The 18,964-nt window shown below is 45.7% G+C and overlaps 1 protein-coding gene across 1 annotated transcript; it reads right to left on the bottom strand.

Moving 5' to 3' along the window:
• Positions 1 to 431: 431 nt before the first annotated feature.
• On the bottom strand, positions 432 to 3,899 carry LOC129819580 (transmembrane protein 74-like). The gene is made up of 2 exons (XM_055875941.1): positions 3,777 to 3,899; positions 432 to 3,137 (listed from the first exon to the last, which is right to left on the bottom strand). The coding sequence occupies exon 2, from the start codon at positions 3,125 to 3,127 to the stop codon at positions 2,276 to 2,278; it is 852 nt and encodes a 283-aa protein (XP_055731916.1). The 5' UTR covers positions 3,128 to 3,137; positions 3,777 to 3,899; the 3' UTR covers positions 432 to 2,275.
• Positions 3,900 to 18,964: the final 15,065 nt, after the last annotated feature.

Genomic DNA, 18,964 nt, shown 5'->3' with positions numbered 1-18,964 from the left:
TTTCAGCTGATGAAGTTGACGAGTATTTCTGTCTGTAATAAAGCCCTTTTGTGGGGAAAAAAACTAATTCTGATTGGCTGGGCCTGGCTCCCATGTGGGTGGGTCTATGCACTCCCAGTTCCACCCATGGCTGTTTCCCTGCTCAGTCATGTGAAATCCAAAGACTAGGACCTAATGAATTGATTTATATTGACTGATTCCCTAAAATGAACTGTGACTCCGTAAAACCGTTGAAACTGTTGCATGTTGCTATATATTTTTGTTCTGTATATTTGAAGTGCACTGTCTGAAATATTATCTCTAGTGCATGCAGCACATCACATAATACGAAATATGAAAATAGAAGAAGTCACTGTGGTGTGATGTTACTGCTTCTTGTGTAGTCCCCTTTAACCACATTAACCAGAGAACACAATGGAAATAAGCCATTATTTTGGGCTTTATTATGTTTTTATCCTTGATACATTGTAATGTGTGTAATGTTATCTCTCTACTACTTTATACATTCAATCAATCAATAAGATATACATTCGGTGCTATATTCACACGTCGCCCTTGTCTCAGTAAAAACATCTCCTTTGTCACTTCTTCCCTAGTCTTCCTTTACTCGGCCTGTCGTTGCTATGCAACAAACTCTGGGTAATGAGAATCGTTATCGAATAAGCTATTAACTAAAGTTATGAATCCAGAAAGGAATTTTTAAATTGCAGGAATGACCTCACTGCCAACTCATTAAGCAAACATTTTGTTTTGAACACTTTCCCTTCACATGCTATGACAGTTGATGATAACTGGGTGCCACATCGGATAAGAGACATTGGCTATGTCTCAAAATTGCACCCTGACCCTACTTCCTATATAGTGCGCTACTTTTGACCAGGGCCCATAGTGAATATGGTGCCATTTGAGCCGAATCCATTACCACCGCATGCATGTGTCTTTACATCCTGATCCCCAGGGGCCACAGCTGCCACACCCCAGCTCTTGACCCCATGTGACCCCTGCAGCACTCCAAGTCCATTTCCTGCTGCCATCTGGCCTGACAGATTACTCAGTGACTCTGTTCAGGGGAGGGGGGGCTTGCGTGTGTGTGTGTGTGTGTGTGTGTGTGTGAGAGTGGGTGAGTGAGTGAGTGAGTGAGTGAGTGAGTGAGTAAGTGAGTGAGTGAGAGAAAGACCAGTGGGTGGTTGTCAGCTGTAGTGCCCAGCCCCCACTCAAGATATGACTAAGATCTGCTTATTTAAAATAAATCGCCTACCTTTGAAGCCTTTTCAGCTTTGCTTAAATGACACAATATACATGTATATCCACTCACATGTAGAGCACCCCTACTTATACCCTCAGTGAACAACACTAAAGGAGGATGGATTACAAGTCCACTTAACATTTAGGTAATACATAGACAGGCAAGTCATACATTAAATTACGGCGCTAAGAGGTCAAATAAGTGCATCTTGGCAATGGTTAGTGCTACTTGCTTGCAAAGGCTGATGAGTATAATCTGATCCTGCCTACTGTAAACATTCTATTACTGAGCCTGCACTGCACCGCATTATGCTCACCATCAGCAAGGGACACAATGGTTGCGTCCCAGATGGCACCTGATTCCCTAGGATCAAAAAGTAGGTCAAAAGTAGTGTACTAAAATAAGGAATAGGGTGCAATTTTGGACACCGACAGCAGTTTGTTCAGAGCACCTTAACCCGGCTAACCCTCCAAAGGCGTGTGTGTGTGTCGTGTATCATTCGTGTTTTTGAATATCTGCTGTTCATTATCCTGGTGTATTGAGTATTTACTGAGCTACTCACAAACATAACCCTTGTATTATTATTTGTCTTAGCTAAGTATTTTAATTTTGTACGCGCTGCAAAAAAAACTAATATGGACACAATGTGTGTTTTGTATTTATAGTGTTGATCATGCAATTGTCTTTTAAAATCTGATACAACGTGATCTCCCATTTAAACTCTTAGACACTATATACACACAGAATAAACCATTGCTTTGACAAAATGATGAACGCCATGCTGATAAGATGTTATGTTCTGCACAACACAAACTTATGTCTGAGGATAAATTCAGTCAATATTTCAAATCATTCCCATCCATTTTAGGCAAGGAGCATTCTACATGGTTAATGGAATATTCCCAGTAGGCTACATGAATGAAATGCACAAATCGAAGCAGCATTATCTTTAAGACACCATTGGTAAGAGTTGCAGAGGGACTTTCTGTGATAGAGATTAGTCCGTGTCTTTACAATTGTACATAATTGTCAATTTAGGACCTCTTCCAAATCTTCCACGGACAATTGGGAGGGAACATTAGGTGGGTTTGAGCCCCCTCTTAAATTGATAGAGCCATATAATTGTGCAGACTGCTTGGAGTAGGTGAATGCCCTTCTCCTCAACATCTCCCCTTTCCACATAGACACCATGAGCAGGGTGGAGAGGACCACACCCCCGAGGGTGAGCAGGCACAGCCCTGCTATAACCCACCGGTCCAGGTGAACCCCTACCAGGGCGTTCTCCCTCTCCAGTCTCTCCATCTCCCGGGCCGACACACTGTCCGGGTTCACTTTAACTTCCCGGGGAACAGTGTAGGAGATGGCTACTAACGAGATGCCAGTCACCAGGCAAGTGACAGCACTTATGAAACCGTAATCCGCTGATTTTCCCAAGGCTTCGGATGTAAACTCGTTGTCTGACAACATGGACAGTTCCGGGACACCGTCGTGAAGTTCGCTGAAGGAGCTGTGACTCAGGCTTCCGTTGTTGATCCTCGCTAACCGCTGCGGACTGGTCTCCTCCTGTTGTAAATTGACATCTTCGTATTTGCGTGTGAAAGATGTCTCCAATTCCTCTAGGCAACATACGGTTCTCTCAGCTTCTGCTCCCCGCTGGCTGATTGCGCCGGGCTGCCCGTCTCCCGGGGCAGTCGGCCATGGTCCTGAATCCGCGCAGGCAGTCTTCCAATTCCCCGACTCGCAACGATGCTCGTTGGAAAGTGACTTTTTATTGATGTGTTGGTAGTTTGAAGCCCATGGGAGGCTTTTTGTGGGATCTGACCGACTGTCCTCTTGATCAAAGCAGAGGGGTTCTAGATCAGCTATTTGAACAGTTTCCATTTCCAGCTCGCTGTAAATGCAGATAATGAACATGCAGGCGTATTAGTTCCCAACTGCCAGCAGCACACACATGTGTAGAGTATTGCCAAGAAAGTGGATGTCCCCGTTCATTCATTCAAATGAATGTTCATTTAAATCGCTGACACACTTACCAGACAATTAATCTCACACAAAGTTACATTTAATTACTCGAGCATGGTGGATTATTTTCGACCAATAGGTACCTACCAATAAATACCTTGACGCACCGGTATCCAATTACAAAATGTAAAAATCCCCCCAAAATCGATGTAACATCTCTAAATCTGGTTTCAGTGCAGAGCAAGCATATCTGTTACTTTTGAATTTAGGCAATTGTAACATCGAAAAAAGCATACAACTGAGACAAATTGATCTAATGACTTCTTGGTAAGATTTTTCCTAATCCTATCATGTATCCGTTGCATTTTGCACAACGCTCTCTATAAAGAGAGTTGCTTTACCAAAACATGTTAGCCGTTCACAGTTCTCTCGCTCGGTGTAGCCTAAACAACCACAACGTAAGTGAATGTCAAAGCCTACGCATCCTCATTCACAATCTCATTAAACAGTAGAAGAAAATATGTCTACTCAAATGGTAATTTGTAATTATCAGTCCTATTGCATATACCTTTTGTTTTCACAGAATATGTCTGCTGGTCGCCTCCCCGTCCCTGGCTTCTATTGCTTGGGTAATTAGAGAGCGAAAGCTTTGACAGACCCCTCCCACGCACAGGGCTCAGGCAGGCTGCCTGACTCGGGGACTGAATTAACTTCTGTAGGCTATTTCTCAGCACATTTATAACATTTGCACAGAACAGAACAGAGCACCGACGAGTCATATGAGGGAAACCTCACACAGCATTGTGAGAAACGAAATGCATATTGTTATAACACTAATATCCAGTGGCGATCTGTCATTCAGGGCAGGTGGGGCATAGCTCTCCTTGGTCAAATAGTCCTTACACAGCCTGGTGGTGTGTTTTGGGTCATCCTCCTGTTGAAAAACAAATGATAGTCCCACTAAGCGCAAACCAGATGGGATGGTGTATCATTGCAGAATGCTGTGGTAGCCATGCTGGTTATGTGTGTCTTGAATTCTAAATAAATCACTGATAGTGTCACCAGCAAAGCGACCTCACACCATCACACATCCTCCTCCATGCTTCATGGTGGGAACCACACCTGCAGAGATCATCCGTTCGCCTACTCTGTTGTCTCACAAAGACACGGCGGTTGGAACTTGATAGCCAGTTTCATCACATCGCTTGATGGTTGTTGAGACTGCACTTGAAGGAACTTTAAAAGTTCTTGACATTTTCCGGATTGACTCAAATTCATTAAGAAGGAAGTTCCACAAATTAACTTTTAGCAAGGAACACCTGTTAATTGAAAAGCATTCCAGGTGACTACCTCATGAAGCTGGTTGAGAGAATGCCAGGAGTGTGCAAAGCTGACATCAAGGCAAATATAAAATATATTTTGATTTGTTTAACACTTTTTTGGTTACTAGATGTGTCATTTCGTAGTTTTGATGTCTTCACTATTATTCTACATTGTAGAAAATAGTAAAAATAAATAAAAACCCTGGAATGAGTAGATGTGTCCAAACCTTTGACTGGTACTATATATATATATATATATTTATTTTTTTTGCATGTTATTTTGGAATTAATACGTGTCACATATCAGTTTGCAAACAATGTAAAAAAGAAAATCATTGAGTTAATAAAGCCGCATAAAAACATGGTCTCTTTTTTGTTTTCTTGAGTAAGGCAGCGCCAAAATGCATGTGTTTCAGCCTAGCTCAGTGCTTTCTGTGGTGGTGGTGCGGCAGCCACAATGACATTCTAGACGATTCTGTGCTTCCAACTTTGTGGCAACAGTTGGAATGACAACAACCCCATGCACAAAGCGATGTCCATACAGAAATAGTTTGTCAAGATCGGTGTGGAAGAACTTGACTGGCCTGCACAGAGTCCTGACCTTAACCCCATCGAACACCTTTGGTATGAATAGGAACGGCGACTGCGAGCCAGATCTAATCATCCAACATCAGTGCCTGACCTCACTAATGCTCATGTGGCTGAATGGAAGCAAGACCCAGCAGCAATGTTCCAACATCTAGTGGAAAGCCTTCCCAGAAGAGTGGAGGCTGTTAATAAAGCATCAAAGGGGGGACCAACTCCATATTATTGCACATGATTTTGGAATGAGATTTTAGACGAGCAGGTGTCCACATACTTTTGGTCATGTAGTGCAACTGAAAACAGAGCAGGGCGGGAGGGAAAAAATGAGTTTGAGCTTGTGTGTGTGTGTGTGTGTGTGTGAGTGAAAGGTGCTGCATGGTCATTCTGACGTCTGCATTGGCCGTGCAGCATTTACCGCATTCATACTTCTTGCGCATCGCGGAGCAGCGCAAGAGCTGTTGAGTAGAGCTGTTGTGAAGGAAGTTGTCAAGGAAGTGAGTTTGTATTTATGCGGACCTCCCGCCAACCAATCATGTCAATGCAGAGCGAAGCGGAGCCCTCCGCATTGTTACAAAATGTGAGAGGCGCACAGCGACGAGCTAATGACTGAGCGACTGAGCTTGATTTGGCCTCTGCGTGCCTCCAGAGGCTCCGCAATTGCGCCACACCCTCCGTATGGAGCTTCCGACCACATCTTCGGATCAAGCATACGTTGGCTCTTAAGCCTTGATCACACTGACAATGTCATTGCATTTTGGTACACCAGAAGTACATTCATTTCCAATGGAACGCTGCGTTTGCCTTGCAGCATTGCGTTGCAGAGGTAGTTGCAGTGCGTTCTGTGTTGTGCATTTGTTGGATTTGCATGTTTGAGTAGACCGGCTTGACCGAAATGGTAGCAGAAGGTGAATGTTGAACTTTTGTTGCACACATATCCAGATGATGATGCGTATCATTTTGCGTACCATTTTACTGCCCCACCTGCCCTGAATGACTGGTCGCCACTGAAAATAGCAGTGCAATAATCTATCATATTCTTGAATCTACATGTTTATAATGTCTTAAATAAAATGCAAGCATCACACGAAAAGCATAAAGATGTTGATAAAGAAATACTCCACAGTGTATTTATTATCTGACATTTTGCTGTTGCATGATGTTAATAGTTAGAAATGTAAAACTTTAGAGTACATAATACGTTGTCCGTCTGGCCGTCCGTCTGGCCGCCCGTCTCTCCGTCTGGCCGTCCGTCTCTCCGTCTGGCCGTCCGTCTCTCCGTCTGGCCGTCCGTCTGGCCGTCCGTCTCTCCGTCTGGCCGTCCGTCTCTCCGTCTGGCCGTCCGTCTTTCCGTCCGTCTTTCCGTTTGGCCGGGCCGTCAGAAAATCGCCAGTCCACATGTCAATTGAAATTCCCCCATTGTATTTATTCAAGTTCTCTCTTAAAACTTCTTGCCACTAGGGGGGTGCCATTTCGACATAGTACAAATTCGTTTCCCAATTAAACTGCCTCGTACTCAATTCTTGCTCGTACAATATGCATATTATTATTACTATTGGATAGAAAACACTCTCTAGTTTCTAAAACCGTTTGAATTATGTCTGTAAGTGAAACAGAACTGGACAGAGCAATTCTCCTATGAGGATTTGAAAATGCTGAAATCTGCTCGCTGTTCCCAGACCTGTGTATAACTCTGACTGTCTTCTATTGGTTGGGATGCACTGCATACGCCTTCCCCTGGTTGTTAGCGAATAGGGAGACTTGAAATGAACTCTCTACGTAGTTCCCAAAGGTTATAAATTGCTTGGGAACGAGGTGGCTCATTCCTTTCACCTTCGCTCTGGCGCATTGAGGACCTTGGGACGTTCTTTTGGAAACATCGGTTATAGATCTCAGACATTTCCGGCTGTGTTTTTATTCGATATAGGCTGTAGGAATTTGGGTATCTCTCTCTTTCGTGCTAATGTTTACTGCTAATTGCAACTCTGAAGACGACGTTCTCCAACCTAGCAACGATTCTTTTTGACAAAGGACACCTATCCCAAGATTCTGATGAGAGTTCATCGAAAAGTAAGAACTATTTATGCTGATAATTCATTGTTCTGTTGAAAAAAGTAAAATGCATGAGACGCCATTTCTTGCAGTGTAGCCTTGCGTATCGCAGCCTGTATTGCGCAGTAAGGTTAATTTAGAAAATGTAATTCAGCAATTGTATTAAGAACTAATTTGTCTTTCAATTGCTGTCCAACCTGTATTTTTTTAGTCAAGTTTATGAATAGTTTTCGATAAGAATAGGTGCCGTTCCAAGATGGCGCCGGACAGATTGCTTGAGATTTTGGACGCTATTCTCAATGTATAAGCACGATTTGTGCCGCTAAATATGCATATTTTCGAACAAACTCTATATGAATTGTGTAATATGATGTTACAGGACTGTCATCTGAAGAATTCTGAGAAGGTTAGTGAAAAAATTTATATATTTTGGTGGTTTATACGTTATAGCTATTTTTGCCTTGAATCAATGCTGGTGTGATGTTCGCTATTGTGCTAAGCTAATATAACGCTATATTGTGTTTTCGCTGTAAAACACTTAGAAAATCTGAAATATCTTCTTGATTCACAAGATATGTGTCTTTCATCTGCTGCACGCTGTGTATTTTTAAGAAATATTTTATGATGAGTAATTAGCTAATACACGATGGTCTCTGTAGTTATTCTAGTCGTTTTAGTGAGAGTTGTGATGGGGGCTGCAATGGTAAACTATGATTTATACCTGAAATATGCACATTTTTCTAACAAAACCTATGCTATACAATAAATATGTTATCAGACTGTCATCTGATGAGGTTGTTTCTTGGTTAGTGGCTATTTATATCTTTATTTGGTTGAATTTGTGATAGCTGCTGATGGAGTAAAAAAAATGGTGGAGTATGGAAGTGGTGTCTTTTGCTAACGTGGTTAGCTAATAGATTTACATATTGTGTCTTCCCTGTAAAACATTTAAAAAATCAGAAATGATGGCTTTATTCACAAGATGTGTATCTTTCATTTGGTGTCTTGGACTTGTGATTTCATGAACATTTTATTATATGATATCCCTGTGGCTTTAGGCTAGGCTATGCTAGTCAGCTTTTGTGATGGGGGTGCTCCCGGATCCGGGTTTGGTAGAGGTTAACTCCAGGACCACCGACAGTTTTTGTTGTTTTTGCCTGATGCAGGACTAGTGCCAGAGGAGAGTCTCAGACTGAAAATGCTTCCATTAATTGCCACAGTTTAGACTTCCAATAGATCAGCAATCCAACTCCCCCTTGTGGTAGTGTGGTGCAATGACAGAATGCCACCATCCACCACTAACGGTCGCGGCATAAGTTTGTAACTTTTAAAGGAAAGAACCACTGTACCGAAGTCATGAAGCTGCTTGAGAGAATGCCAAGTGTGCAATGCTGTCATCAAGGCAAAGGGTGGCTACTTTGAAGAATCTCAAATATAAAATATATTTTGATTTGTTTATCACTTTTGATTCCATACGTGTTATTTCATAGTTTGGATGTCTTCACTATTATTCTACAATGTAGAAAATAGTAAAAATAAAGAAAAACCCTTGAATGAGTAGTTGTTCTGTCACGCCCTGACCTTAGAGAACCTTTTATTTCTCTCTTTTGGTTAGATCAGGGTGTGACGAGGGTGGGTAGTCTAGTTTTTCCTTTTCTATGTTGGCCTGGTATGCTTCCCAATCAGAGGCAGCTGTCCATCGTTGTCTCTGATTGGGGATCTTATTTAGGCAGCCTTTTCCCACCTGTTGTTTGTGGGATCTTGTTTTTGTATAGTTGCCTTGAGCATTGCAATACTGCACGTTTGTTAGATTCTTTGTTGTTTTGGTTGTAAGTTTCATTATTAAATATAATGTGGAACTCTACGCACGCTGCGCCTTGGTCCACTCATTTCAACAAGCGTGACAGAAGATCCCACCACAACTCGACCAAGCAGCGTGGCCGGGAGGAGATGGCATCCTGGTCTTTGGAGGAGGTCGAGGAGAGAATATCCTGGACTTGGGAGGAGGTCTTGGCAAGACACGAAAGCCTGCCAGGGAAGCAGGAAGAAGCAGCGAAGGAGCAACAACAACGACACCGTGGTTCGCGGCCACGACGGAAGCCCGAGAGGCAGCCTCAATTTCTTTGGGGGAGGGGCACACGGGGTGGTTGGCGGAGCCAAGGTGGGAACCAGAACCAACTCCCTGTACGCACCGTGTGGAGTTGGTCACCGTTCAGGTGCCATGTTTTGTGGTTCTACGCACCGTATCTCCAGTGCGCCTCCACAGCCCGGTGTGTTCTGTGCCAGCTCCCCGCACTTGTCGTGCTAAAGTGGGTATCTGTCCAGGACGGGTTGTGCCGGCTCAGCGCTCCTGGTCTCCAGTACGCCTCCAGGGTCCAGTATGTCCTGCGCCGGCTCTACACACTGTGTCCCCAGTGCGCCTTCACAGTCCAGTGCGTCCTGTGCCAGCACCCCGCACGTGCCGTGCGAAGGTGGTCATTTGTCCAGGACGCATTGTGCCAGCGCTACGCTCCAAACCTCCGGTGCACCTCCACGGTCCAGTACATCCTGTGCCGGCTCCACACTCCAGGCCTCCTGTGTGTCTCCCCAGCCCGGTACGTCCTGTGCCAGCTCCACGCCTCCAGCGACGGTCTGCGGCCCGAAGCCTCCAGTGATGATCCATGGCCCGAAGCCTCCAGTGATGATCCATGGCCCGGAGCCTCCAGCGATGATCCACGGCCCGGAGCCTCCAGGGATTATCCATGGCCCCGGAGCCTCTGGAGACGATCCACGGTCCGGAGCCTCCAGCGACGGTTCCCGGTCCGGAGCCTCCAGCGGCGGTTCCCTGTCTGGAGCCTCCAGCGACAGTTCCCAGTCCGGAGCCTCCAGCGACGGTTCCCAGTCCGGAGCCTCCAGCGACGGTTCCCAGTCCGGAGCCTCCAGCGACGGTTCCCAGTCCGGAGCCTCCAGCGACGGTTCCCAGTCCGAAGCCTTCAGCGAGGGTTCCCAGTCCGGAGTCTCCGGCGACGATCTACGGTCCAGAGTTCCCGGCGACGATCTACGGTCCGGAGTTCCCGGCGACGATCCACAGTCCGGTTCCTCCGACGATCCCCGCACCAGAGGCGCCACCGAAGCTGGCGGATCCGCGTGCGGAGCGGGGTCTACGTCCCGCACCGGAGCCGCCACCGAGGCTAGATGCCCCCCCTTACCCTCCCCCATAGAGTCAGGTTTTGCAGCCGGAGTCCGCACCTTTGGGGGGTACTGTCACGCTCTGACCTTAGAGAACCTTTTATTTCTCTATTTTGGTTAGGTCAGGGTGTGACTAGGGTGTGTAGTCTAGATTCTTTGTTGTTTCATTAATAAATATAATGTGGAACTCTACGCACGCTGCGCCTTGGTCCACTCATTTCAACGAGCGTGACATGTCCAAACTTTTGTCTGGTACTGTACACAGGGAAGGGCACTAAACTTGTACTGCACTGACTATGATGACTGATGATTGGCTAAAGTAAATGGATAATAAGATGATAGCTGGAGCTGTTTTGTTAGATTTCAGTACAGCCTTTGATGTTCTTGATCACTGGGGCTCCCGAGTTGTGCAGCGGTCCAAGGCGCTGCATCTCAGTGCTAGAGGAGCCACTGCAGACACCCTGCTTTGAAACCAGGCTGTATCACAACCGGCCATGAATGGGAGTCCCACAGGGCGGCGAACAATTGGCCCAGCTTTGTCCGGGTATGGCCTGTGTAGGCTGTCATTGTAAATAGGGATTTGTTCTTAACGGACTTGCCTTGTTAATAAAGATTAAATAAAGTAATAATATTTTTCGTTGTGGAAAAAACTCACTTGGTACGGCTTTCTATCACCTGGCATCACATGGTTGGAGAGTTACTTATCCAATAGAACTCAGAGTGTATTCTTCAATGGAAGCTTCTCTATCACATATACTCTGTGTATATATATATAGTGCAGTATCCCTCAGGGCTGTTGTCTTGGGATGTTACTCTTCTCTATTTTTACAAATGAATAGTCACTTGTCTTACAATAAGCTAAAATGACTATGTATGCTGATGATTGCACGCTCTGCACATCAGCACCTACAGCCAGTGATCTCACTGAGACTCTAAGCAAGGAGTTACTGTCCGTGATTTCTGAGATACTAATAATATTACTACACAGATCATACACGTAACGCTAGATAGCGAGTTAGCAAGCTAACGTTCGCTTGCTAGCGAACAGTGCGCTTTAACTTGCAATGAAAATGACTTTCTGATCAAATTAGAAACGTACAATATCTGAAAATGCAGTTAGACTCTTACCTGTATACATGGATGAACGCTTCGCAACAGCGTGTCTTTTCTGTTTGGTTTGTCTGTAGCTACAGCTTGTTTGGCCCGTTGTTGTGTCAAGTCACTCCGGTTCACACTGACCGTGTGCAGAGAGTAGTCCATCGCAACTTTTTCCCACTGATCTTTGTTGATAGAGCCTGCTAAACTCAGGGCAGCAATGTCGTTGAGAGCAGTAGCAACACTTTTGCAGTTCTCCATGGCTAACATTATACCTTTCAAAAAGGCAGCGGTGCAAAGGATTATCTACACTTGCTGAGCAGCTCATGTTATAAACATAAGCGCGCTACATGGCAGACAAATCCGAACACATCTCTCGGCATGTCCAGCCCATTCATTATCCCAGCCAATCATGGCTAGCGGGAAGGTTCCTGTCTTTTTCTGTGGCTAAACCAACTAGGCTCGTAATTTAACCATTTTATTTGTATTTACAGATGGTATACAAGTTTGTTATTAAGGCACATGAAAGTTCACATGTTCCAGAAGGCATTTCTGCCCAAACATTTTCAAATGTGCTTTAATGCCTCTCCTGTGAATTAGTGACGCGCGACTTATGCCCAGTTTCCTGAAACGAGTCACATATTAGATGCTACAGACAGAAGTTGGCAGATCTGCTGTACCGACTTCAGACGAGTTCCAAGATGCTTGTGGGGGTCGTAGAGTAAAACAAAGAACACCGTGTAATCGTGAGAATCTCATTTTACTATAGAGGAGTCATAAAAGTTTATAGGTCAAACCGTTCGGACGCTACAGACGGTTTTGTGAGAAGACCAATTTCCGGAATGTCTCATGGTCTGACAAACACCACTCTAGCTCTGCCACCTTTCACTGCAAATACGGAAGTGTTACATAGGCAGATGCAGTGGATTGAGATGCATCCAATGCAAAAAACAATAATATTTTGCTTAAATGTATGTATTTTTATGTGGACCAAAATGTAGACAGCTGCGCCATAAAGATTGCAAACCAGTTGGGAAGAGATTGTGATGTGCCGATTCCATGGTACATGGTTTATGACCTGACACTGTACACAAAACAAGCCTCGATTGAAGTATTTCAATTTAAATTATTATACAAAATTCTTGCCACCAACAAAATGTTATGTACATGGGTCATATAGCCATCTCAGCTCTGCAGATTTTGCTGTGAAGAGACAGAATCATTCGATGGCTTATTTTGTTATTGCCCTATGTAGCTTGTTTCTGGTCACAGGCTGTTTGGGGTTTTAGGCTGGGTTTCTGCTGATGTAAAAAGGGCTTTATAAATACATTTGATTGATTGATTGATAAAATGAAGCCTACTGTAACGGTGGTCCTCCTCCTCAACCGAAAAGGAGGAGTAGTGATGGAACCAAGGCGCAGCGGGTTGTGAACACATAATTTATTTAAAGAAAACACGAAAACACGAACTTGTCTATAAACTAACAAAACAACAAACGGTGTAGACAGACCTGGACGACGAACTCACATAAACACGAAGAACGCACGAACAGGGAAAAATAGACTACACAAAATGACGCTGTACAAAACAAACCGAACAGTCCCGTATGGTGCGACAAACACTGACACAGGAGACAACCACCCACAACGAACACTGTGAAACAACCTACCTAAATATGACTCTCAATTAGAGGAGGTAGCTCAGGATAGAGGGGCAACTCCGGACTGAAAGACAGCTCCGGACAGAGAGACAGCTCTGGACTGAGGAGCAGTTCTGGATAAATAGCCGCTCTGGGCTGAGGGAAAGCTCATGACTGGCTGACGGCTCTGGACGCTCATGGCTGGCTGACGGCTCTGGACGCTCATGGCTGGCTGACGGCTCTGGACGCTCATGGCTGGCTGACGGCTCTGGACGCTCATGCTGGCTGACGGCTCTGGACGCTCATGGCTCACTGACGGCTCTGGCAGATCCTGTCTGGTTGGCGGCTCTGGCAGATCCTGTCTGGTTGGCGGCTCTGGCAGATCCTGTCTGGTTGGCGGCTCTGGCAGATCCTGTCTGGTTGGCGGCTCTGGCAGATCCTGACTGACGACTGGCTCTAGCGGCTCCTGACTGACTATCGGCTCTGACGGCTCGGGACAGACGGGCGGCTCTAATGGCTCGGGACAGACGGATGGCTCAGACGGCGCTGGGGAGACGGATGGCTCAGACGGCGCTGGGGAGACGGATGGCTCAGACGGCGCTGGGGAGACGGATGGCTCAGACGGCGCTGGGGAGACGGATGGCTCAGATGGCGCTGCGGAGACGGATGGCTCAGACTGCTCCTGTCTGGCGGAAGGCTTTGGATGCTCCTGTCTGGCGGAAGGCTCTGTAGGCTCATGCCCAGACGGGCAGCTTTGCAGGCTCATGGCAGACAGGCAGTTCATGCGCCGTTGGGCATACGGCAGACTCTGGCCGGCTGATACGCACTGTAGGCCTGGTGCGTGGTGCCGGAACTGGAGGCACCGGACTGGGGACACACACTTCAAGCCTAGTGCGGGGAGCAGGGACAGGGCACACTGGATTCTCAAAGCGTACTATATGCCTGGTGCGTGGTACCGGCACTGGTGGCACCGGACTGAGTGCACGCACCTCAGGACGAGTACGGGGAGAAGGAACAGTGTGTACAGGGCTCTGGAGAGTGCTTAGTGCGTGGTGCCGGAACTGGAGGCACCGGGCTGGAGACACGCACCATAGAGAGAGTGCGTGGAGGAGGAACAGGGCTCTGGAAACGCACTGGAAGCCTGGTGCGTGGTGTAGGCACTGGTGGTACTGGGCTGGGGCGGGGAGGTAGTGCCGGAAATACCGGACTGTGCAGGCGTACTAGCACCGAGCCTGCCCAACCTTACCTGGTTGAATGCTCCCCGTCGCCCGACCAGTGCGGGGAGGTGGAATAACCCGCACCGGGCTATGTAGGCGAACCGGGGACACCATGCGTAAGGCTGGTGCCATGTAAGCCGGCCCAAGGAGACGTACTGGTGGCCAGATATGTAGGGCCGGCTTCATGACATTTGGCTCAATGCCCAATCTAGCCCTACCAGTGCGGGGAGGTGGAATAACCCGCACTGGGCTATGCACACTTACAGGGGACACCGTGCGCTCTACTGCGTAACAAGGTGTCTGCCCGTACTCCCGCTCTCCACGGTTAGCCTGGTAAGTGGGCGCAGGTCTCCTACCTGCCCTTGGCCCACTACCTCTTAGCCCCCCCCCAAGAAATTTTTGGGTGGTACTCACGGGCTTTTCGGGCTTCCGTGCTAGACGTGTCCCCTCATAACTCCGGTTCCCTTCTCCGGTTGCCTCTGCTCTCCTCAGTGCCTCCAGCTGTTCCCATGGGAGGCGATCCCTTCCAGCCAGGATCTCCTCCCATGTGTAGCAACCTTTACCGTCCAATACATCCTCCCATGTCCATTCCTCCTTCTTGCGCTGTCCCTTCCTCCTATTACACCGCTGCTTGGTTCTGGCTTCATTCTGGTGGGTGGTTCTGTAACGGCGGTCCTCCTCCTCTTCATCCGAAAAGGAGGAGTAGTGATGGAACCAAGGCGCAGCGGGTTGTGAACACATAATTTATTTAAAGAAAACACGAAAACACGAACTTGACTATAAACTAACAAAACAACAAACGGTGTAGACAGACCTGGACGACAAACTCACATAAACACGAAGAACGCATGAACAGGGAAAAATAGACTACACAAAATGACGATGTACAAAACAAACCGAACAGTCCCGTATGGTGCGACAAACACTGACACAGGAGACAACCACCCACAACGAACACTGTGAAACAACCTACCTAAATATGACTCTCAATTAGAGGAACGCCAAACACCTGCCTCTAATTAAGAGCCATACCAGGCAACCCATAAACCAACATAGAAACAGACAACATAGAATGCCCACCCAAACTCACGTCCTGACCAACTAACACATACAACAAACTAACAGAAATGGGTCAGGAACGTGACACCTACAAATAGCGCTGTTGGGAGATTTGGAAAGCCATAGTCAATCAAAAATAGAATCATATTTTTTTGTACAAATATTTAATCTTTAACTTGCAACCTGTAGATACTATGCATTGAGAAAGGTTCAGAATTTACAGTTGAAAGATATATGGCACGTGGAAATCATAAGAGGGCGTTTATGGAGATAAGAGGGATGGACTGAGAGTAGTTGAGGGGTGGGTTGAAAAGCACATGCTCTATAATAGTTATGACTAAAAACACAATTTTTAACGTATACTGTATGTGTTTGGGTACTGTCTATCTGGATGTGATGTATGTCAAGTAACTATATTCTTGCCGTGTGACTGCTGTGAAGAGAAGAAATAGAGAAGTAAAATGTATGTACAACAAAAAAAGAAAAAGCTGTAAAAACAAAGTTTATTTTAGTCCTACGAAGAATAACATTTTAATAAAAATAATAACAAAAAATGTCCTCTCTGTCCTCTCTGTTCTCTCTGTCCTCTCTATCCTCTCTGTCCTTTCTGTCCTCTCTGTCCTCTCTGTTCCCTCTGTCCTCTCTGTTCTCAGCCAGTTGTAGTCATACTGGAACGTGCTACTCTCTCTGTAGTCATACCTGCTAGTCTCTCTGTCCTCTCTGTCCTCTCTGTTCTCAGCCAGTTGTAGTCATACTGGAACGTGTTACTCTCTCTGTCGTCATACCTGCTAGTCTCTCTGTCCTCTCTGTCCTCTCTGTTCTCAGCCAGTTGTAGTCATACTGGAACGTGCTACTCTCTCTGTAGTCATACCTGCTAGTCTCTCTGTCCTCGCTGTCCTCTCTGTTCTCAGCCAGTTGTAGTCATACTGGAACGTGTTACTCTCTCTGTAGTCATACCTGCTTGTCTCTCTGTTCTCTCTGTCCTCTCTGTCCTCTCTGTTCTCAGCCAGTTGTAGTCATACTGGAACGTGCTACTCTCTCTGTAGTCATACCTGCTAGTCTCTCTGTCCTCTCTGTCCTCTCTGTTCTCAGCCAGTTGTAGTCATACTGGAGCGTGTTACTCTCTCTGTAGTCATACCTGCTAGTCTCTCTGTCCTCTCTGTCCTCTCTGTTCTCAGCCAGTTGTAGTCATACTGGAGCGTGTTACTCTCTCTGTAGTCATACCTGCTAGTCTCTCTGTCCTCTCTGTTCTCAGCCCGTTGTAGTCATACTGGAACGTGTTACTCTCTCTGTAGTCATACCTGCTTGTCTCTCTGTCCTCTCTGTTCTCAGCCCGTTGTAGTCATACTGGAACGTGTTACTCTCTCTGTAGTCATACCTGCTAGTCTCTCTGTCCTCTCTGTCCTCTCTGTTCTCAGCCAGTTGTAGTCATACTGGAACGTGTTACTCTCTCTGTAGTCATACCTGCTTGTCTCTCTGTCCTCTCTGTTCTCAGCCAGTTGTAGTCATACTGGAACGTGCTACTCTCTCTGTCGTCATACTTGCTTGTCTCTCTGTTGGTGTCTTCAGTGAGTGTGATCATCATACTGCCCTGTCTCTGTCGCTTTAGCCAGTATAGTCATTACCGCCCTGTCTGTCCCTGTGTGTGTCCCTAGCCTGGAGGTGACTGTCCAGAAGAGGAGCGAGGGGCCCATGTTGCCAGAGCTGCTGAGTGGAGAAGACAGGAGAGGAGTGTTCCTTTATTAGGCATGAAACAGAATAAAAATTGAGTGAAACAGCGAGAGATTAACGTACCTGAACTTGTCCAATAAGAAATGCATATTTTCATTTTCCTTTGCACGTTGTTCTCTAAATAACATGGCCCCGGGTTACTGATGATTAGGAAAACAATTCTGTTCTCTGGTGCTCTCTCTCTCTCTCTCTGCTTCTCTTCTCAACACACTCAGTCTTTATTCTTCCTTCTTTAGGAACCGCTCATTTTCTGTCCATCTCTCTACTTTCCTTCTTACCTCCAATCTTGATGTTACTTTCTGTGCCTCTGGGCATCTAACCTCTCCCACATCAACCTACCTCCAAACCTCTCTCTGAGCCCTCACTTTTAGTCTCTTATAAGGCCCCTCTCTCCTAACCTCAGGTCCTCTCCTCCTCATCCCTACCTCTTCAGTTCCTCAAAGTACCTCTACTTCTCCCACTCATGCCATCATGTCCAGTTCTCTTGAGCTGCCTCAATCTCAGCTTCCTATTTAAAATAATATTTTCAGCATCCTTTCACTCTTTTTAGACTGTTAACTCTACCCACTCTCCCTCCCTCCATCTCTCTGTGGTCAGAATGCCGACCCAGAGAAGGACAATCCCTCTGCAACGCCCAAGGAGCTGAAAGACTGTGATGGCTTTCAAGAGGATAGCTCCAACCTGACGCGCTTCGATGGAGACTTGCTCAAGCCCAGTCACATGGTGAGACCCTTTTCTCCTTCGTTACTCCACACCCTCCATCATTATCAGTGAGCCCCTATTGGTCGTATCCCCATCAGCCCGTCTCCCTTAATAAGAGGCCTCACATTCACGCACTTATCAAGAGAACATCCCTGGTCATCTTCTGCCTCTGATCTGGCCGTCTCACGAAACATACATGCTTTGTTTGTAAATTAGTGTTGGAGTGTGCCCCTGGCTATCCGTCTGTTAAAAGAAAAGAAAATGGTGTCGTCTGGTTTGCTTAATATAAGGAATTTGAAATTATTTATATATTTACTTTCACATTTGATACTTAAGTTTATTTTAGCAATTACATTTACTTTTGCTACTTAACCCTCCTGTTGTGTTTGTTTCATGTTAATTCATTCTGTGTTCCCGGTCCAAAATGACCACCCCACTATAGTTGTTTATAAATCCATAACAATACATATATTATCCCCTAATGTTGTGTTAGATCTTTTTATCAACTTAAGTTCTTGTGAACATTACAAGTTTTGAACTTCTATTTGCTATTTATGGCCTGTAGGCCTCGTTGACCTGAGCTCATGCAACTCGTTTTTGAGTAAAAAAAAGCATAATATATGGATTTATTTGACTATAACAAATACTCAGATTAAACATATTGTGCTATTTATCACAGACTACTTTGTGTCAAAGTTTAACAAGGACTCTCTCCTCGCCAGTGTCATGATCAAAGATATGATCAAGAGCCTCACATACGGTATATCGTTTGGTCATTGTGCTGCCACAGAATTAATTGTGAGAAAGGCCTCAAAAAAGCTTTATTTACCAGAGCTGCGAGAAAAGTTCTATATATTATTGAAACAATGTTGCGATTGTTTGTGAGAATGCCAATATGTGTGATAAATGGGCACGTGCCTGAATTCAATTTTATTGTAGTCTCACCCATTAATTTCTAATGATCAGTCATTTTTGACCGGGAACACCACAGGTGTACAAAAGTGAAATAAAACACCCAAAATGTAATGAAAATCATCAAAATGTATTTTGTGTGTTCAGGTGCCCTCTGTGGACAAAGTCATGGAAAGTTATGACAATCAGATTAAATGTGTCACGGCCGTCAAATGAAGCAGACCACAGCGCAACGTGGTGAGCGTACATATTCCTCTTTTTATTAGGATGACCCCGA

Source organism: Salvelinus fontinalis, chromosome 22 (assembly GCF_029448725.1).
Source record: "Salvelinus fontinalis isolate EN_2023a chromosome 22, ASM2944872v1, whole genome shotgun sequence".
Lineage (NCBI taxonomy): Eukaryota > Metazoa > Chordata > Actinopteri > Salmoniformes > Salmonidae > Salvelinus > Salvelinus fontinalis.
Note: the sequence above shows the minus strand (reverse complement) of the source record. Positions and strands in the feature narration are given on the sequence as shown.